This window comes from Oncorhynchus kisutch, linkage group LG2, assembly GCF_002021735.2.
Source record: "Oncorhynchus kisutch isolate 150728-3 linkage group LG2, Okis_V2, whole genome shotgun sequence".
Taxonomy (NCBI): domain Eukaryota; kingdom Metazoa; phylum Chordata; class Actinopteri; order Salmoniformes; family Salmonidae; genus Oncorhynchus; species Oncorhynchus kisutch.
This window is the reverse complement of record NC_034175.2, coordinates 1,272,340-1,293,585: the sequence shown is the minus strand read 5'-3', so window position 1 is coordinate 1,293,585 and position 21,246 is coordinate 1,272,340. Positions and strand designations below refer to the sequence as shown.

The 21,246-nt window shown below is 42.1% G+C and overlaps 3 protein-coding genes across 6 annotated transcripts; 1 reads left to right on the top strand and 2 right to left on the bottom strand.

Moving 5' to 3' along the window:
- Positions 1-570: 570 nt before the first annotated feature.
- Positions 571-8,425, bottom strand: LOC109884781 (acyl-CoA-binding domain-containing protein 7-like). Of its 3 annotated transcripts, none has more exons than XM_020476702.2 (4): positions 8,252-8,425; positions 5,650-5,763; positions 5,263-5,325; positions 571-905 (listed from the first exon to the last, which is right to left on the bottom strand). In XM_020476702.2, the coding sequence occupies exons 1-4, from the start codon at positions 8,265-8,267 to the stop codon at positions 838-840; spliced, it is 261 nt and encodes an 86-aa protein (XP_020332291.1). In that variant the 5' UTR covers positions 8,268-8,425; the 3' UTR covers positions 571-837. The 3 variants fall into 3 exon arrangements, with proteins under 3 accessions (XP_020332291.1, XP_031692720.1, XP_020332290.2); XM_031836860.1 differs by having other exon boundaries at positions 5,650-5,770; positions 8,256-8,425; XM_020476701.2 differs by having other exon boundaries at positions 5,650-5,767; positions 8,256-8,424.
- Positions 8,426-9,019: 594 nt separating this feature from the next.
- Positions 9,020-12,664, top strand: LOC109884778 (ribonuclease P protein subunit p38-like). Its single transcript, XM_020476695.2, is given in 3 exon segments — positions 9,020-9,131; positions 9,639-9,928; positions 9,930-12,664. Coding segments are annotated over 2 exon segments (873 nt in total). The 5' UTR covers positions 9,020-9,131; positions 9,639-9,644; the 3' UTR covers positions 10,519-12,664.
- On the bottom strand, positions 10,490-19,699 carry LOC109884783 (glycylpeptide N-tetradecanoyltransferase 2). Of its 2 annotated transcripts, none has more exons than XM_031836781.1 (12): positions 19,510-19,699; positions 18,589-18,709; positions 18,104-18,245; positions 15,823-15,941; positions 15,625-15,716; positions 15,267-15,383; positions 14,985-15,155; positions 14,750-14,858; positions 14,414-14,584; positions 13,387-13,554; positions 13,155-13,292; positions 10,490-13,021 (listed from the first exon to the last, which is right to left on the bottom strand). In XM_031836781.1, exons 1-12 carry the CDS (start codon positions 19,620-19,622, stop codon positions 13,001-13,003), a joined length of 1,482 nt encoding a protein of 493 aa, XP_031692641.1. In that variant the 5' UTR covers positions 19,623-19,699; the 3' UTR covers positions 10,490-13,000. The 2 variants fall into 2 exon arrangements, with proteins under 2 accessions (XP_031692641.1, XP_031692650.1); XM_031836790.1 differs by lacking the exon at positions 19,510-19,699 and adding an exon at positions 18,832-19,457.
- Between the last annotated feature and the right edge of the window lie 1,547 nt (positions 19,700-21,246).

Here is a 21,246-nt window from a genome sequence, read left to right as displayed (position 1 = left end):
AACTTCAGTAGGAAGCGCCATTTCATTGCATACCAGCTAGCTACAACAGAGATAATGGAGAAATGGATTTTCCATACCGTCTCTGCTACAAAGACACAAACAGGAAGTGAGGCACACGTCCGTTCCAGAAATGTGATTTCCAGGCAACCAAGTAAATTAAAGTTCCTAGCTGCAACCTAGGTTAACTAGGTTAAAAATAATGACTTATTTTCAACCTAGGCTGCAAACTAGCCCTGCAGGTCTTGTGGTGGCCAACAGGGCTTAATAGCAGAGATATTTATAAGGAGGGCCGCAGAGCTATTAGGGGGTGGTGGGGACATTACTTGTCTGAGTAAGTGAGTGAGAGCTACCCTTTAAAAACTCATTATTTGATAAAATAATGTTATGGGAAACACTGTTCCTTATGTTTTCATGCTTAGTGAGCTTTTGCATTGTTAATGAATCACTCAGTGTTTATCTCAATAGTGTGTGTGTGTGTGTCATCTTTATAGGTAAGAAGACAGGAACATATAAAATATAGAATATTGCCCTCATTTATCATCATACATCTACAAATAAAATAGACTGAGCGTAATTTAAAACAATGTTTTATTAAATCATAAATTCAACATCCCAAAAGTGCATAGGGGTTGATATCAATTTTTAAAAACTCCACATTTTAAAAGTCAAGAAAGTTCAATCTAAGGAGAAAATGAATCATGAATCATGAATCATGAAAATGAATCATGTTCCTCGTGCAGTAGCTTCTCATAACCTATGGCTTGTGGCTGAATGAGATACAGCTCTCCTCATAATAACCATTTCTAGTCACACCCTGGATACGACTTCATCATCATATTAGTATTTGCTGATGATCTCCTTAGCAAGTGCGATGTAAGCCGTCATGGCATCCTCCTTGGACATACCTAGAAAATAAGAACACAAATACAACATTTACATTTTTTATTTAACCTTTATTTAACCAGGAAAAGCCCATTGAGACCCAGAGTCTCTTTTTCAAGGGAGACCTGGACAAGAAGGCAGTAACAATCAATACACTACAGAATTAAAACATTCAACAATACAACATGATCCAGCCTAAAAAAAGCACTTACACTCCTCCGTAACAGAGTCTCCCGTCAATATTTTAAATTCATCCAGTGGCACTAACATATCTAGATGAAGCATGGGTTGTAGATTATTCCATGCACAAGAAGAGAAGGCAGTCTTGCCTAATACTGTGAATGTCCTGGGGACTTTAAGTAGCAACCACCTAGCAGACCAGGAATGGTAAATGTTGGTGGTGAAGGAGACCAGACTACAGAGGGAGTTTACCAAAAAGGGCTTTGTAGATGAACACATACAAATGGATATTTCTGCACATATAAAGTGAGGTCCAACCCACCATTTGGTACAATGTGCAATGGTGGGTGAGTGATAAAGCCCAAGGATGCATGATAAACAGAGTCCAGTCTCTGTAAGATGGAGGAGGTTGTGAGCATATACAACAAGTCACCATAATCAATTACAGAAAGAAAAGTGGCCTGAACAAGCTTCTTTCTAGCCATAAGCGGGAAGCAAGCCTTATTACTAAGATAAAAACCCAATTTCAATTTAAGCTTTGTCACAAGATTATCCACATTAACTTTAAAGGACAACTTGTCATCCAACCAAATACCTAGGTATTTGTAGGATGACACTTTTCAATGGATAAGCCACCAGATGTGACAATGCTAACATTCTCTGGCAGAGTTCTAGCTCTGGTAAAGGTCATTCATTTAGTTGTTTGTATATTCAAGACCAGTTTGAGGCCATAAAGGGAGGCCTGCAGTGACTGAAAGCAGCCTGGAGCTCTTCAACCAGAGAAGGAGTACATTAATATATAACTGTATCATCTGCATATAGATGTAACTTTGCTGGTTGCATCCCATTTCCCAAATCATTAATACAAATTGAGAACACAGGAGCTAAAATGGAACCCTGGGGCACACCTCTATTAATCTCTAGACAACTAGACTTGTGATTGTCTGTATATACACATTGTGTTCTGTCAGAAAGATAGTTCCTAAACCAATTTACTGCCCTTCACTGAGACCAATGTTTCTGAGTCTAGCTAGCAATAATTCATGGTCAACTGAATCAAAGACCTTTGATAAATCCACAAACAGAGCAGCACAATGTTGCTTTTTACCAAGTCCATTAATGATGTTGTTTGCCACTGCCATAGCTGCAGTTGTGATGCTGTGCCCCGATCTAAAGCCAGACTGAACCTCAGTCAGTATGTTATTTGCCACTGCCATAGCTGCAGTTGTGATGCTGTGCCCAGATCTAAAGCCAGACTGAACCTCACTCAGTATGTTATTTGCCACTGCCATAGCTGCAGTTGTGATGCTGTGCCCCGATCTAAAGCCAGACTGAACCTCAGTCAGTATGTTATTTGCCACTGCCATAGCTGCAGTTGTGATGCTGTGCCCCGATCTAAAGCCAGACTGAACCCCGCTCAGTATGTTAATTGCCACTGCCATAGCTGCAGTTGTGGTGCTGTGCCCCGATCTAAAGCCTGACTGAACCCCGCTCAGTATGTTATTTTCAATTAAGAAGTTTTTTAACTACGAGTTCACTAGGGATTCATAGACCTTGGCCAGGATAGGGAGTTTAGAGATAGGACAATAGTTATTGGCATCTGAGGGATCTCCACCCTTTAGCAGTGGAAGGACATAAGCGGATTTCCAAATGCTGGGTGTGGAATTGGTCAAGAGACTCAAGTGTGAGCCACAGGTTCAGTAATAATACCAGCTGCTATCTTTAAGAGGTAGGGGTCCAGGTTGTCTGGACCTGCAAACCTTTTAGTGTCTATAGCCTTTAATGCTTTATAGACCTCAGTATAACAAACAGGCTCAAAGTTAAAATGGTTCACGGGCCTATATCATAGTTGACGTAACAGAGGCCTGGGACCTACCATTATCAAAAACTGAACCAGCAGATATGAAGTGCTTGTTGAAACCCCTACAATATGGGCTTTATCCTTCACTTCATTAGAATCCATCATTAAATAGTCAGGAAGGCCAGGGGATACATTAGAACCTGACACTGATTTGATTAGCTTCCAGAACTTGGTAGGGTTGTTTAGGTTCTTTGTGACTGCATTTAAATAGTAATCTGATTCGGACTTCCTGATCAATCCTGGGCATTTGTTTCTTAGGCTCTGAAGGAGGCCCAGTCAACTGGAGCATTTGTATGTCTAGCTTGAGCCCAAGAGATTTCTCTTTCTAATTAATTCTGCCAAGTTATCTGAAAACCAGGGATTGTTCCTTCCACATTTCTTCACAGGGGTATGCTTATCATATAAAAATAGTCCCAGGCAGTGTCAACATCGGGAATCAGACTTACTGTCAATATTATGGTACAGATCATGTAAGAACGAAAGCTTGCTCATCAAACTGTCTAAAATTTATTTTTAAAATACAGCGGGGTTTGGTCACTTTTGTATTTCTAACAAGCAATTGCACAGTGATCACTGACATCATTACAGAATATCCCAGTCGATGTGTATTTGTGAGGGGTATTCGTTAGAATAGTGTCCAATAGCGTTGATTTGTTAGGTGCTCTGGGATTCGGTCTCGTAGGCGCATTAATTAATTGAGCTAGATTCAGAGAGTCACACAGTTCTTTAAAAGAATCAGATACAGATGTAAGCATGTCCCAGTTCAAATCTTCTAAAATAATGAATTCGGGGTCATTTAGCTTGTGCAGGACATCAGAAAGAGAGTTTAGTGCGACTCCCGAAGCCGAGGGCGGTCTGTAGAAGCCGACTACAGTAATGTGGGAGTCCTTATATATGTTCACTTTAACCGCAAGCAATTCAAAATGTTTGGCTATGGTAATCGAGAGAATTTCAGAGGTGTTAAACTCGGATTTAACGTAAATTGAAACCCCTCGTCCTTGACTAATCCGATCCGTTCTAAAAACCGTGTATCCATCAATAGAAATCCAGTTATTTGACACATTTCTTTAGCCAAGTTTCTGATAAAACCATTACGTCAGCATTTGACGTTTTGGCCCATATTCTAATCATGTCTATTTAAAAATATATTCTTCTGACATTAACATGCAAGAGGCCTAAACCTGCTCTCTTTTTAACATCATAGGGGAGTCGGTAAAGATTGCATAGTATCTACCGGCCCAGGGTTTGGTCTCACATTACCAGAGATCATCAATAAAAGCACAACAATATATCTCAGTTGCCCAATACGTGAGGACTTGGCGGAACCAGCACCATTGTCAATAAAACAAACGGAGTCTTTCAACACATAAAAAAAGTAATTCAATAGTTTGAGATTTTGGAAGTATGCTATCAAGTGTAGGTCCAGTTGCTTTGGAGAGTGGTACACATGCAATTGCAGAGAGAGACCAAGTTCCTGGTGGTCTCGTCGGAGTGTTTGCGAATTGTAAATTGTAGGGCACAACGCGAAGATAATTTACTCACCCATTGATCATTCAGCCTATTTAATCCATGATGACATTGAGTAAAGAGCAGGCACAGTAACAGATACATAATGCAGTTTTTAGAGGTATTTCAGAACAGGTGTGCAACGACCAGTAGACGTTGTATAACATGGTAGATTTTCCCAATGCCCACGGTGCATCAGGTTTTCCAATCCGATAACCGCTTTTCCGCTCCTAGTCGTCAATGCGCACCTGCGCTCGCGTAGCAGGCCTTGCGCGCAGACAGACGCTCCTGACACGGCGAGCTCCAACTCCGTGTAATAAAGGTGTAATAAAAAATAAAGGCCTTTTCTATCCGAAATCTTTGTATTAATAAATGTCGTAAAATAGAGACTGAGATATACAAATAATAGTTGTTATATACAGCATCCACCTTCACATAAAAATTATTTTCTTCTGTAAACAGGACCAGGGTCATTAAAACATAACAACTCTTAAACTCTGCTCTCAAGGATCACACATACAAACGGACAGACTGATTGGCTACCATCTTGGATTCTTACCACTGTAAGTCTGGTAACATACATTCAAATTAGAGCAACACACCCCTGTACATTCAGTTAAAAGTGTTGGTGAATGGTGATTGCAGCCTTCAATGCCAAGTACAATCTCTAGATGGGGGGTTATCATTACCCCTTGCTGTAGCATTCTGTTCACTAAATGTTCATCATTGATTAGAATGTTCCAAAGACTGAAACACGGGTATAGGATGGAGGGCTAGTGTGGAGGCGATTCCTTTTTTATATTCTGAGAGAAGACAACATCTTTTTATTTTACCTTTCCTAGAATCCCATGCCTCCCACTTGGCTTTTCCCTTCATGTCTAACATGCCTGGTTTGTCTGTGGAGAACAAGAGAGGACAGTATTTAGGACATCAGTGGTGACTGGTAAAAAAAATGAAGAGAACTTCAGAGGAACCAGACCAGATTTAAGGTTAGGCTTTATGTTCTATTGTCCTACCAATACTAGTGTGGGTATCTGATATGGCCAGTTTGGAAAGCAGTGTTCTGATATCTGGGAGATGAGTGCCCTATCTACCCAGAATTGGCTAAAATAATTGTTATTCTCTCCATATAATTGTAATGGTCCTTTCATTTGTGTATGTTCTGTACAATGATGTATTTCAATTAGCATGTTTTAAATGGCACAAAGAAAATTCCATACCAATGTTGATGTCTCCAAATATGGCCTGCTTATACAGACCATACATGTCCAGCAGCTCCTGGTCTGAAGGTCTGGACTTCACCTTCTTCACATCATCTGCTACTCGCTCAAACTCTGCCTGCTTGGAGAGATGGAAGAATGGAGGGAAAGGGACAGATGGGAAAACAATACAGCACAGAAACTCCAGAATGTAACCTAATCTACAGCACTACAGCCTATTACTGCCCACTACTGAGCAGCCAAACAGTGGGTCCTTATTCCATTTAGACCTGTCGATGCCAATTTGTTCACATGAATAATCTACTTTACACAGATCTCCAATCAAAAAAAACAGCAAGGCTAAATGGGACAATAGGCACATTCATCTAATCAGAAAGGAAACCCCCAAACTAATTTATGTTCCACATGCAGTTTTAATAAAACAAAAATACTATTTGGCTGTACATTCATTCAATCTGACTACAGTGTAATGTTAAGTTGGCCCAAAACCAACCAGAAGAAGGTTGACACTGTAAGATTTCAACTTTCTTCTGGTTGGTTTTGGGCCAACTTACATTGTAGTAAGATCAAATGAATGTACAACCAAAGTAAAAAAAAAGGGGTGTACAGTGCATTTGGAAAGTATTCAGACTCCTTCACTTTTTTCACATTTTGTTACGTTGCAGCCTTACTCTAAAATTGATTAAATAATTTCACCTCTCATCAATCTACACACAATACCCCACAATGACAAAGTGAAAACAGGTTTTAGACATTTGTGCACATTTATAAAAAAATAAAAAACAGATATCACATTTACATAAGTATTCAGACCCTTGACTCAGTACTTTGTTGAAGCACCTTTGGCAGCGATTACAGTCTCGCGTCTTCTTGGGTATGACACTAAAAGCTTGGCACACCTGTATTTTTTGGGGCGGCAGTGTAGCCTAGTGGTTAGAGCATTGGACTAGTAACCGAAAGGTTGCAAGTTCAAATCCCCGAGCTGACAAGGTACAAAATCTGTCGTTCTGCCCTTGAACAGGCAGTTAACCCACTGTTCCTAGGCTGTCATTGAAAATAAGAATTTGTTCTTAACTGACTTGCCTAGTAAAAAAAACAATATATATATTTTTTATTTATTTATTTTATATTTATTTAACGAGGCAAGTTAAGAACAAATTCTTATTTACAATGACAGCCTACCCCAGCCAAACCAGGACGACACTGGACCAATTGTGCGCCGCCCTATGGGACTCCCAATCACAGCTGGTTGTGATACAACCTAGAATCGAACCAGTGTAGTGACGCCTCTAGTGACACCTCTAGCACTGAGATGCAGTGCCTTAGACCTCAATGCCACTCGGGAGCCCCTGTATCAGTTGGTTAGATTTATTTCTCCCCGTTACTGAAATAGTTGTTCCTATTCAAATGGTTTAGGTTGTCTTTTTTTAATCAAGTTTCCTAACCCTGACAGTCATTCTGATTGTAGGTTGCGGGTGAATAAAAATTCCAACTGTTGGATATCTTAACTCTGGCTGGATTACAATAAGAACTACACATCACTTTGCAAGCCACCATAATGTAACTTGCAGACCTAATGTGGCCTGTAAACCAGGAGTTTCTTAACACCACTGTGTTAGGGTAAATCGAGGCCATCAAAGTAAGGCCTTATGATATGTGTAATGTATTGTCAAGTTTAATTTTAATGATAACATTCAGCTAGGTAATTATTTGGTGAAAGCCACAGGCCTTTAAAATGAAATAATTCAACAACAATGTCTCTGTCACTAACAAATGGAGTCATGGGTGGTAACTCTATTCCCTCAAAAAGAAAAGGCACCATGTGAAATATGCAAATTAGGCTTTAAACCCAAAACAGTGTAACAGTGTTTTTGTTTAACACTAATAGAAGTTAACTCTTGATCAACACTAGTGTTGAACAGAAATAACACAGTTCATTATCTCATAGTGTTACATTTGAGTAACACTGACAAGTTTAATGCAGTGTTAATTTTGTACACTTTCGGAGTGTTACATTTAAGTGTTATTAAAAAAAAAGTAATTTTTACTCTCTGTAGAGTGGGACCATATGTACTCTGAGATAGTGATCAAATTAACTCTAAGTGTTGATTTAACGCTGCCAAATGTGCTGTGTACATAGTGGGAGCAGCACAGAAACAACATTATTGCTTAATTATAATACGTAACATGCAATGTTGAATTCTAATAGGTTACAGTAGCCTAGCTATTATTGGTCTTGGAAGCGTTACGGCACTACATACTACAGTCTGTAGAAACATTAATATTTGATCTCAAGGGCCTCTGTTGATGACGGCAGCTGGTATCCAATACACATCAGCATCCTTGCGCATCATTCCGAGATGGCCAGCAAATCAAGCTCTAAATTTCATACGCACTTAAAACAATATACAGCCATGACTCAGTAAATAAAGAACATAACGGTAAACGTAGTCTATATGTGTATGTACAAGCCTACCTACCACCAGCTACCACATCAGTCGACCAATCGCATCTCTTATAAAAACGTAGGCCTAACCCCGTTATCTAGATCGACTCATCACTTAGATAGATGTGTCCGCCAAGTGTGCAGGGAGAACATAGCCTACCTGAAGAGACATCTCGCAAAGTTCAACTCCGTAGGCTACTGTAGGTAGTATTAGCCCAAGGTGTCCTCTCGGCTGTGTGAATAGCTCTGACTGCAGCTGTAACAGACTGGGAGCTTACAGTAAATATCGGTCAATGCCTCGGGAGTCGGGACCGCAGTGGGGTGGATAGACAGCTGATTGGCTGACCAAACATACTGAGACGCGGCGCGTGAAGGACGCTAAAATAAAATAAGATTTAAAAAGGACACTCGCATCAATGCAAGTCAATATTGGATTTTTCGCGTTTCATGAACAAATCATACGGTATAAAATTGATTGTGTAGCTCAATTAATATTCTGATATAGGGACAATTCACTTGGATTGAATTTGTGGCATGTTTAGCATTTGGAGGCAGTTTTAGGTAAAACTATATATTTTGTCATTTGGATGTAGAAACAGTGATTCATGGAGGATGAGAGATGGTAGGTTGCCATCCTACTGGAGCTCAGCTGGACTCAGTTAATTCAGCAGTCTGTGGTTCTGATTCAGAAGACTGTGCATCTGAGGGTCTGATTCAGGCGACTGAAGGCTTGGTAGCATCCCGTAGTTTCCAGTGGTTCTGATGGGTCTTATGCTTTGTAGCTAGTGTTATTAAGTGGCTTTAGTTTTTCTTAGTAAATTGTTAATATAATATTAGAAGATTGTTTGGTGGCCTTTTGCTCGCGGCCAAATAGATTAGCTATTTAAGCGTTTGAGGGGCGTGGCTCGGTTGAAACGTCATCAACCGCAGACATACAATATGGCTGCGCCCATGGACACAGCACATTAGTTGTGCGCACTGACCTACAACTGCTTTTTTAATTGTTATAATTGAGGTAAAAACCCGACGACTGTGGGTATGTAAGTAACTATGGCAGTTTCTCAGCTCGATATGTTTAATTTAGGTTTGTTTGCTAACTTGTTAAAACTACTCGCTATATCTATTGACATGCTGGGAAATGTGTCTGTCGCTGAATAACTAGTCAGCCAGCTAGCTAGCTAAGTGATGTGTAGTAGTGATAGAGGGGGAAACATTGTTACAGGGCAAACTTACTACCTTTACATACTGGTTAGAGGACCACAGTACAGAGCCCGTATTTTACTTTATCTGACGATGTAATCTGATTCCAGATCTACCCTCATAGCCACAGTTATATATATATATATATATATTGTTGTTAGTTTTTATGGCAAAGGTTGTACTGTGGGTTTAAGCCCCACCCCAGTATCATCTCTCAATCACTACTGTGAATTAACATTCAAGGAGTCTACCCCACAGAACTAGAGCAATAGAATGCTGGTAAATGTGATAACATGGGAGTTGAGTCAGCAGTTCATGTGAATTCCTCCTTTGTTCACTCCAGATAAATATGGCCACTCCAGGCAAAGTGTCGAAAAAGGAGCGGAAGAAGCAGATCCCAGCTAAGACGTCTCTGAACTCCCCCTACAGACTGCAATGGAGCCCGCTGCAGAGTGATGATGTACACTTCATCTTGGACACTCTGAAGAGCAAACTGTCAGCAACTGGCCTGGAAAAGAAAGAGGTGAAAGGGTTTCGACAGTGGGGGAAAAAGAGAAATAAGAACCCACCTACAGGACATGACTCGGTAGCTGAGCCCCCACAGATAACCCTCGACACTAACACCGGAATGTCCTGTTAAACCCAGAGAGCAAGGCTGGACTGACGTAGCCGCTAGGAGGCAGCTGGCCATCGGCATCAATGAGGTCACCAAGGCTCTGGAGAGGAACCAGCTCCGGCTGGTGCTCGTGTGCAAGTCGGTCAAACCGCCGCACATGACGAGCCACCTGATAGCGCTGTGCCGGACGCGGGGCGTGGCGGCATGCCAGGTGCCGCGTCTCAGTGAGAGTGTGGCGGGACTGCTGGGGCTGAAGTGCGTCCTGGCACTGGGATTCAGACAAGGGGACAGGAACGAGGATGGGACGTTCTCCGACACTGTGGAAGCCATTGTACCCAGAGTGCCTGCTCTGCAGGTTGCCTGGATACCAAGCCCTCCCAGTGAAACAGGTGCAACAGTTGAGGGGCAGGTAGGAGAGGAAGAGGGAACAGCTGCAGGGCAAATGGAGGTGGAAAAGGGAGAGGAGACAAGAGGCCAAAAACTGAAAATTGAAGACATTTCTCCAGACATTACAGAATGTCCATCCTGCGTACTTCAGCCTCTTAAAGTGAAAAAGATTATCCCGAACCCCTATAAAATACGGAAACCAAAGACTAAGAAAAAGTAGAAGCAATTTATGTACAAAAGATGAGACAAGTTCCAATCTGGTGGTGGTTCTCCAGCATGTTTCTCTACTGTTGATTATGCTTGGAGGTTACCATTCATCTTTCTAGGACTAATTAATGGTAGTGTAGGCGGCCTTGGATGCTGATTGGAGGTGATCTCTACTCCCAAAATCCCATGGAGGACTTAAATGAAATATTAGACAGCACACTCCGATGTATCTTTTAAAGTCTAGATGAGTTTATTCCATCATGCTGGTATAGCTTGAGTGAGTATTTGAATGAGGTCCTGTCTAAACACTGCTGGTTCTAATTCCTCATTTCTTTTACAGCCTGCCAAGGAGTTCAATAAAATACTGTTTTTCAGTTAGAGAAAAGTTTGTCCTTTCGAAACTACACATTGATATATATATATATATTTTAAAAACATGTTAAATAAGGCAAGGACTTTGGGTGCTCTCACTTGGGGTATCTGCATTGTATCAAAAACTGTCTCGTGCTCAAATTCAAACAAGTTGAAGTATACATCCACAACAGATCCAACACTCAAGGTGCCTCTGGGACTAATAAACACATGGCTGACTCAGATTCACGGTTTTGGGGATCAGTTCAATTTCAGCCATCTTTATTTGGATGCCCAGTGTTCTGTGCCATTAACATAGGTCATCTTCCCTTGCATGCATCATCGGTTGTGCCGTCGGGCACCAGATTGCTATAACGTGGTTAGCTGATACTCAAAATACCTATCCAGGCATTGTAAGATCTGGCATGTACCAGCAACGTCTGAGCCGAGGAACCTGACCATTACCTAGGTTTGGGCACAGCCCCAGATAGACCACGTTCAGAGCCACACCTCAGAAACACTAAAAGCAAGTAACTCCCCACAAGGGCAGCGTAAGAATGAGAACTACACACTTGCTCTTTCCATGACCAAATGACTTGGTGAAAGCTATGATCCCTTATTGATGTAACTTGTAAATCAGCTTCAATCAGTGTAGATGGTGAGGAGACAGGTTAAAGACAGTTTTAAGCCTGAGAGATGGATTGCGTATGTGTGCCATTCAGAGGGTGAATGGGCAAGACAAAATATTTAAGTAACTTTGAACAGGATATTGTAGTAGATGGCAAGGGCACCGGTTTATGTGTCAAGAACTGCAACGCTGCTAGGTTTTTCACTCAACAGTTTCCCATGTGTATCAAGAATGGTCCCCTACCCAAAGGACATCCAGCCAACTTGACAACTGTGGGAAGCACTGGAGTCAACATGGGCCAGCATCCCTGTGGACCGCTTGACACCTTTTAGAGTCCATGTCCCGACGATTGAGGCTGTTCTGAGGGCGAAAGAGGCTGCAACTCAATATTAGGAAGGTGTTCCTAATGTTTTGTACATTGTATTTTCCCCATGTAAACCAAAAAACATTTCCCCCCCCACGTACACAATCAACTAACTCAGTTTCTCATTGACAGGGACACTGTAGTAACCATGACATCAGCAAACAGAACAACAGCTGTTTTCTCTCATCACAGGTTCCTTCATGTTCTGGATCATACACAAGGAGCTGCCTGATACTCCTACCCAAAACCTTTATCTATAGGTGAAGATGCAGGTTTGATTTTTAAGGGGTTTTAACAAATACTGACAGACATGGGAGGAATGGTGACAGAACACACAACATAAAAGCACAATCCTAAATATCAGAATTGTGCCTGGGGAAAAAATTGGGACCTTTTAAAAATAATATATGCTGTTAGCTGCACAAAATAAATAAAAACAATTTAAAAATAAAATTCCCATCCTGCATTTTATGTTTCTCAAACACTCAGATATTGAAAAACCTAAACACACAAAACAGAAATAATCGATATATAAAATGCACCTGGGGTTGTTAAGGAGCCTTTCATTCAGTTAAGAACTTAAGATTTGTGCTTCAAATACGTTCTTCCTCAAAAATCCCTAGAATCCCCTCCCCTCTTAACCGTTCATAGGAACACTAAAGTCAATAACATCTACGCTAGTTGAATCTTTCCTCTCCCACCCCCCATATTCCACACTACAGGAATAAATGTGTTCTGGCATTAAATGCACAGGTTACTACATTTCTGCACTGTCCAACAAACACAGTTACCAATGCACCTTTTTGAATAAAACAAGAAAAACATTATGGATGCAAGTCTTCCTTCTCTTCATGTAGTGTGTGTGTGTGTACTGTACAAGAGTCTGTCTCAGGCAGAGCATGACTTCACATTCAGGATGTTGATGGTTAAAAAGAGTTATCAGTTCCGGGTGAGCAGAGAGAATGTTCTCCATGATAAAAATGATCCAGGAGAGATGCTCAAAGTGATGCAGACCTCCCGATCACTTTGATTGGTTGATTGTTGTCATTGTCTTCTTCTAGTTTGGGACTACCTGTGTGTCCAGGTAGAGCGATGTTAGCGGTCAAAGAAGACCTTTGACCTCTGAGTGTGTAGCAGTCACAGACAGACTAGTTATTGAAGAACAAGGCCAACCTGAAACAGAGCGACAAAGATAATAATTCTAATTATGGTTAAGGATTATGAAATCCTTTCACTATTTTCACAGCACACCCAGGAATACACCCCACCTTGTTGACACACACACACACACACACACACGCCTCACCATGTCGGGGTCCATGGGGGGACATTTCCAGTTAAAGAGGTAATACTGCAGGTTGCCGTCTCCGATGCCAAATTTGAGCTTCTCCAGAAACACCTTGTTCTCCATCAGGTCCAGAGCATTAAACACATCAAAGCCTTTCTGTGGGACACACAAACACACACCAATTAGATGGACATGATCATAGTTGTGTTGAACCTTTGTATTTATGTTGGAAAGAGTGTGTGTGCAGTACCAGTTTGGCCAGTATGAGAGTGTCATTCATCAGGTCCAGTAGTGGAGTGTGTGTGTGAACGCTGTAGAAGGAGTAAGCAGCCTTTAGACTTCTGTGCTGTGGATGGTGCATCACTGTGGAGGGCAGGGTGTAGAAACTAGTGAAGTCTGTCAACACACCACCGGCACCCTGAGGGTAAACACAGAATAGCAAATTAAAAGTACTCAGATGTCAGTATCTAATTATATTGAACAAAAATATAAATGCAACATGCAACAATTTTACTGAGTTACAGTGCATATAAGGAAATCAGTCATTTGAAATAAATTCCTTAGGCTCTAATCTATGGATTTCACATGATTTGGCAGGGGCGCAGCCATAGGCCCGCCCACTGGGAAGCCAGGGCCAGCCAGAGTTTTCCCCACAAAAGGGCTTTATTACAGACAGAAATTCTCCTCAGTTTCATCAACTGTCCGTGTGGTTGGTCTCAGACGATCCCTGAGGTGAAGAAGCCGGATGTGGAGGTCCTGGGCTGGCGTGGTTACACGTGGTCTGCGGTTGTGAGGCCAAATTCTCTAAAACGACTTTGGAGGTGGCTTATGGTAGAGAAATTAACATTAAATTATTTTGCAACAGCTCTGGTGGACATTCCTGCATTCAGCATGCCAATTGCACACTCTCTCAAAACTTGAGAAATCTGTGGCCTTGTGTTATGTGACAAAACTGCACCTTTTAGAGTTGCCTTATATTGTCCCCCAGCACAAGGTGCACCTGTGTAATAATCATGCCGTTTAATCAGCATCTTGATATGCCACACCTGTTAGGTGGATGGATTATCTTGGCAAAGGAGAAATGCTCGCTAACAGGGATGTTGACAAGGTGGGCACAATATGAGAGAAATAAGCTTTTTATGAGTATGGAACATTTCTGTGATCTTTAATTTCAGCTCATGAAAAATGGGACAAACACTTTACATGTTGCGTTTATATTTTTGTTCAGTATATCCATCTCATTATCTAATTGAACAGACAAAAAGACAGACCCCTACCTCCACTACAAATGTGTCTATGATGTTGTCCTGAGGGAGGAACCAGTGTGCCACCTCCTCCTCGCCCATAGAGGGCGCCAGCTGGAAACGCCTCATGTGTTTCTGCAGCAGCTCCGTCACCTGACGCACGTCACGCCTCTCCATCGCTCTCAAGCTCGGGGTCTTAGTGCTCTACAGAGCCGGAGAGAAAGGTGAGTTATACACATACACCCAACATCACACAGGCCTGTAACCATAAAGCAACGTTTATTAGCCCCGTCAGCTGGGAGAAAAGGGTCTTGCTCAGTGTAGGAGAGATGTGATAGATGGTGGAAGTGTAACATTGTGTGTTCTTACGTCTGGTAGTCTGTACAGTTTCATGGTTCTCTGCAGCGTCATGTTTCTGCTCAGGTGAGAGAATTTCACCTCCACCAGCTTCCTGGGGTTCAGAGAACGATGCCAGTACCTGTTCACAAAACACAACACTCCTGTTACATACTCTAGTTACAGTCAACTTACTACAGTTAGGCAACTTAAGCATTCTATGTATTCTTATTATGTTAGGACAAATTGATGAATTGTGTCTGTGTACCTGCAGGTAGACACAGGTTTGGGTAGTACCACTCCTGCCGTGTAGACGGCCTGGAATATACCCTCCAAGTTAACCCTTCGTGTGATCTCCCTGATCAGAACTGGAGCCACACGCTTTGAACGCAATTTCTTATGAACACACAGGAAGTTGATCTCAACCATTTTCTTTAAGCTGGAGAGAGGGAGGGAGGAAAACGTGTGCATCAAGTTCAGCACTGACATGCACCTGTCCACGACGTTGTTGATGTGTGTCCGCTGTGTGGTTAGAGCGTGTGTGACTCACGTGTCGTAGACGTGGATATCAGCAGGAATGGCACTGATGAAACCAACCAGTTTCTTATTGGAGGAAACCCTCACCCCACAATGCCACTGGGGCAACCAGCCTGGAGGACGCAACGCCCTGAGAGAGAGAGAGAGCGAGAGAGAGAGAGCGAGAGAGAGAGAGAAAGAAAGAAGATAAGAGAAGGAGAGAGAAAGAAGAGGAGAGAGAGAAGGAGAAGATAAGGAGGGAGAGGGAAAAAAAAAAGAGAAGGAGAAAGGGTGAGAGAGGAGGAGAGAAAAATTAGGAAGCAGAGTAGTTTAGACAGAGGCCATACACAGACAGTTTAACATAATCTAAGTAGAGTATGGATTTGACTTACCATTTGAGAAAGCTGGGTGAGTAATCAAATCTAAACATGTTGTCATCATCCTCCACATAGTTCTCATTCAACAAGGTGTACAACTCCTTCAGCTGAGAGAGAGAAAGAGAGTCTTAGTAAAGTCTTCTGTCTGCACGACTTTGATGTCTGGTGGCAATGAATATAAACTTTTGAACACAAAGAAACATACACACTCACCACGTCAGCGTTGCTGAGGTCCAGCGTGTCCCACATAAAGCCCTGTGGTAGAGAGTAGGGCTCCTGTCTGATGTTGTCCTTGTCAGCCTCCATGGGCCCATGGCTGGTTACAACCTCATCTGCCAAAACACAACCAGCCAATCACAACCAACCAGCCAGCCAATCACAACCAGTGGACTTGAGGAAATACAGCCTTTGTGTTTTCTTACTATAACAATGTGCTTAACTTTCTCTGATTGTGGGAGTACTGTATCTGTACATATTTACAGGGCCTATAGAAAGTTTACACCCCCTTGAACTTTTTTTGCGCTACAAAGTGATCTTGAAATAGATGTCTTTTTTTGTCATTGATCTATACAAAATACTCAAACTTCTACACACTTTTACAAATGAATAAACATTTTATACTTAAATAGTATTTTCAAACCCCTTGTTTAGGCAAGCCTAAATTAGTTCAGAAGTAAAATGTGGCTTAACAAATCACATACGTTATATGGACTTGCTGTGTGAAATAATAGGGGTTGACATGATTTTTGAATGACTGACTGCTCCTTCCTCTGTCCCACCATACATACAACATCTGTAAGGTCCCTCGGTGAAGTATTGCATTTCCAGCACAGATTCAACTACAAAGACCAGGAAACCTTTTCTAAAGCCTCATAAAGAAGGGCAGTGATTGATAGATGGGGAACAATAACAAAGCAGACATCAAATACATCTTTAAGTCAAGTTAATAATTATGCTGTGGATGATGTATTTAACCACCCAGACACATCAAAGATGCAGAAGTCCTTAATTGAGCTGCAGGACAGGAAGGAAACTGCTTAGGGATGTCACTATGAGGCCATTGGTTATTTTAAAACAGCTATAGAGTTCAATGGCCGTGATGGGAGAAAACTGAGGATGGATCAACAACATTGTAGTGACTCCACAATAATGACCTAAATGACAGAGTGAAAAGAAGATATAAATATACAAAATAACAAATATTCCAAAACATACAGATGTATGCAACAAGACACTAAAGTAATACTGCAAAGAAAACACAGCAAAGGAACACACTGTTTGGCATAAATGCAAAGTCTAATGTTTGGAGCAAATTCAACACAACACTGAGTAACTACCTCCTTATTTTCAAGCATGGTGGTGTCTGCATCATGTTATGGGTATACTTGACATGGGCAAAGACTTCTGTTTCTTTACATCCTGAAATACTCAGGAGGGAGCTCAGCCCAGGCAAAATCCTAGAGGAAAACCTGCTTCAATTTGCTTTACACAAGACACTGGGAAAGGAATTCATCTTTTAGCAGGACAATAACCTACAACACAAAGCCAAATCTACACTAGCATTAATTACCAAGAAGACAGCGAATGTTCCCGAGTAGCCAAGTAAGATTTTCAAGCAGATTTATGTCAAAACTATGTCATTACTTGAAAATTGCTGTCTATCCATGACCCCCAACACCTTGACAGAGCTTGAAGAAAGTTGAAAATAAAATGGGCAAATATTGCACAATACAGGTGTGCAAAGCTTTTATGAGACTTACCCAAGAAGACTCACAGCTGTAAATCGCTGCCAAAGGTGTTTCTAACATGTATCGTCTCAGGAGACTGATTACTAATCTAATCAAAGTATATTAGAATTTAATTTGTTCAGCCCGCCTGGTGTTCAACATGTCACCCCACACACTCCACTGGCTTCCAGTCGAAGCTCGCATCCACTACAAGACCATGGGACTTGTCTACGGAGCAGCAAGAGGAACTACCTCTCCTTACCATCAGGCTATGCTCAAATCCTACACCCCAACCCGAGCACTCTGTTCTGCCACCTCTGGTCTCTTGTCCCTCCCACCCCACGGGAGGGCAGCTCCCCCTCAGCCCAGTCCAAAAATAAATGCCTCCTTACTAGCTGTCTAAGCTGATAGTAAGTACATTTTTCCTGAAAATAGCCATGACTGTGATATGTGGTTGTCCCACCCAACTAACTATCTTAAGATGAATGAGCTAACTGTAAGTCACTCTGGATAAAAGCATCTGTTAAATGACTAAAATGTACATTTATATGAATATATCTATATTTTAAAACATTCTTCCACTGAGTATTTAGCATAGATCATAGACAAGAAAATCACTAATAAATCAATTTTAATCCCAATTTGTAACATAATGTGAAGAAATCCAAGGGGTGTAGACTTTCTATAGGCACTGAATGTGTAGTTTAGTAAAAGTGTATGATCGAGTGTGTATGTCTCACTCACTGTGTGTGTGTGTCCCTACTCACTGAGTTTAGGTACTGGCTGTGTGTCCCAGAACTGGTACTTGTGTTTGGTGGCCTCGTCGATGCTCTTAGCTGGTCCCTGGCAGGACAGCAACTCCATGGCTCTCTGGATGTCCTGCAGCTTCTGCATGGGCAGCCCTGGGTTCTACACACAGGTGAGAAGGTTAGAACACAGGTGAGAAGGTTAGAACACAGGTGAGAAGGTTAGAACACAGGTGAGAAGGTTAGAACAGATAGACAGACACAGAGCGAGAGAGACAAAATCCCAAATGGACCTCTTACAACCTATGCACTTGTGGAGATCTGAGAGGATTTGATTGGTATATGAAATATGGTGTAACTTCCACTTAGCCTATCTCAGGACAAGGTGGTGCTATTACCATATTGCTTAAACCTGTCAAATCCAGTCAGATCTCCACAAGTGCATAGGGCTTGATTTGATATTGGGCGAGAGAGAGAGTTGGGCGAGAGAGAGAGAGGTTAGTCACCTTTATCTCCTGTGAGTCTGAGGCAGAGTCTGACTTGCCCCCCCCTCCAGAGCTTGGTTTCTCTTTCTTTCTCTTCTGTTTCTTCTTCTTCTTCTTAGCCCCCAAGTCTCCCCCCGGACTCCTACACACACAGAGATTTGATAGCTAGCTGGCTACATCTCTGCTCTGGAGTAAAGGTTAGCTGGTACTATTGTCATGCTGAATAATTAAAATCAGACTAAAAAGGGTCCAGATTATGCATACCCCACTTGAGTTGCCGGACATTTACAAATCCACGAGTACCGCTGTAGGCTATAGTGGGTGTAACCGGAGCAGAGTAGCAATCACTCTGCCTAACAACGTTAGTTTACATACTGTTTTACGTCTAGCCTGCTGCTGTAACGTCAGAGAAGGACAGCCAAGGATATGAGCTGCTGTTAGCTAGCAAATGCGCCAGCAGTATAAAACTAAACATTTAGTTAGATAAATATCCATTTATCTTATGTCATTCCATTGACAATTGTTTTAAATGCAAACAAGTCAATCCTACAGGCTACTCGCATGCTAAACTGGCAATTTAGCTAGCTGGCCAGTTAGCTTGCAATAACTACACCGAGTCTCATTCATCAAATGAAAAGCTACTTAGCTAGCTTTCATTTATATGGCTACCTGCCATGACATCCACTAGCCAGCAGGATTATAATACACTTGCTACTCAGAGGACGGAATGGGCCATCATCACATAAAATCACTATGTGATAGAATTAACGAACAGGGCATATATGGTCCTTGGTCGTAAAAACACTAACGTTATATGTATGCGCGAGCTCATTATCCAAAGAAACTCATCCACCCCCTACACAGGACCGAGCCATCGGAGCGTGGACGCGTGCTGCCCGGGACTGCTGCGTTTTGTGTCTGGTTGGTGAAGCCGAGCCTCACCCTTGCATGTGTTCATTCTCCTCCTCGTTATCGCCATCTATTCCGCAGGTGTCCTGGTCGTCCAGCTCCAGGCTCTGCTGACTGGCTGCGGACTCGCTATCTTCCGCCATCATGGATGAAAACACATATATATATATATATATATATATTTATTTTTTTAAATATGCTGAATGAACAGGAGACAGGGAGGGATGGGAAAAACAAAGAGGTTAGTCGGAAATATCGCCATCTAGTGCCCAATCTCCTCGCAGCACGTTTGCAGAGCAGTAGGCTCTGTTCCCAAATCACATCACATCGAAACAAGGAGAGATCGGTGATACACTACATGACCAAAAGTATGTGGACACTTGCTCGTCGAACATCTTATTCCAAAAGCATGAGCATTAATATGGAGTTGGTCCCCCATTGTTGCTATAACAGCCTCTACTCTCCTTGTTAGTCTTTCCACTAGATGTTGGAACATTGCTGCAGGGACTTGTTTCCATTCAGCCACAAAGGCATTAGTGAGGTTAGGCCTGGCTCGTAGTGGTCGTTGCAATTCATCCCAAAGGTCTTCGATGGGGTTGAGGTCAGGTGCCCTGTGCAGGCTAGTCAATTTCTTCCACACCAATCTCAAAACATTTCTGTATGGACCTCACTTTGTGCACAGGGGCAACGTCATGCTGAAACAGGAAAGGGCTTTCCTCAAACGGTTGCCACAAAGTTTGAAGCACAGAATCATCTAGAATGTGATTGAATGTTGTAGCATTAAGACTTCCCTTCTCTGGAACTAAGGGGCCTAGCCTGAACCATGAAAAACCACCCCAGACCCTTATTCCTTCTACACCAAACTTGACAGTTGACAAAGCATTCGGACAGGTAGCGTTCTTCTCCTGGCATCTGCAAAACCCAGATTCGTCTGTCGGACTGCCAAATGGTGAAGCGTGATTCATCACTCCAGAGAGCACGTTTCCACTGCTCCAGAGTCCAATGGCAGCGAGCTTTACACCACTCTAGCCAACGCTTGGCATTGCGCATGGTGATCTTAGGCTTGTATGCGGCTGCCCGGATATGGAAACCCAGCTCCAGACGAACAGTTCTTGTGCTGACGTTGCTTGCAGAGGCAGTTTGGAACTTGGTAGTGAGTGTTGCAACCAAGGATAGACACGCTTCAGAAATCCAGTCCTGTGAGCTTGTGTGGCCATTGTTGCTCCTAGATGTTTCCACTTCACAATAACAGCACATAGAGTTGACCGGGGCAGCTCTAGCAAGGCAGCAATTTGACAAACTGACTTGTTGGAAAGGTGGCATCCTATGACAGTGCCATGTTGAAAGTCACTGAGCTATTCAGTAAGGCCATTCTACTGCCAATGTTTGTTTATGGAGATTGCATGGCCGTGTGCTCGATTTTATACACCTGTCAGCTACGGGTGTGGCTGAAATTGCCGAATCCACTAACTTGAATGGGTGTTCAAAAACTTTTGTATATACCAATCAACATTTTGGACACATCTACTCATTCAAGGGTTTTTCTTTATTTTTACTATTTTCTATATTGTAGAATATTAGTGAAGACATAACTTGAAATATCACATGGAATTATGTAGTTAACAAATAAAAATATACTTTATATTTGAGATTCTTCAAAGTAGCCACCCGTTGCCTTGAAGACAGCTTTGCACACTCTTGGCATTCACTCAACCAGCTTCATGAGGAATGCTTTTACAACAGTCTTGAAGGATTTACCTGTCTCAGCCT

Coding starts and splice junctions, on each gene's coding strand:
- LOC109884781 (XM_031836860.1), bottom strand. Junction 5,326..5,649: donor ATTTGGAGACATCAACATTG/GTATGGAATTTT, acceptor TGTTCTCCACAG/ACAAACCAGGCATGTTAGAC. Junction 906..5,262: donor GGCATGGGATTCTAGGAAAG/GTAAAATAAAAA, acceptor CTTATTTTCTAG/GTATGTCCAAGGAGGATGCC.
- LOC109884783 (XM_031836781.1), bottom strand. CDS start 19,622: ATGATGGCGGAAGATAGCGAGTCCGCAGCCAGTCAGCAGAGCCTGGAG. Junction 18,246..18,588: donor CAGACTCACAGGAGATAAAG/GTGACTAACCTC, acceptor ACCTGTGTGTAG/AACCCAGGGCTGCCCATGCA. Junction 13,555..14,413: donor TAGACACATTTGTAGTGGAG/GTAGGGGTCTGT, acceptor GTTTACCCTCAG/GGTGCCGGTGGTGTGTTGAC.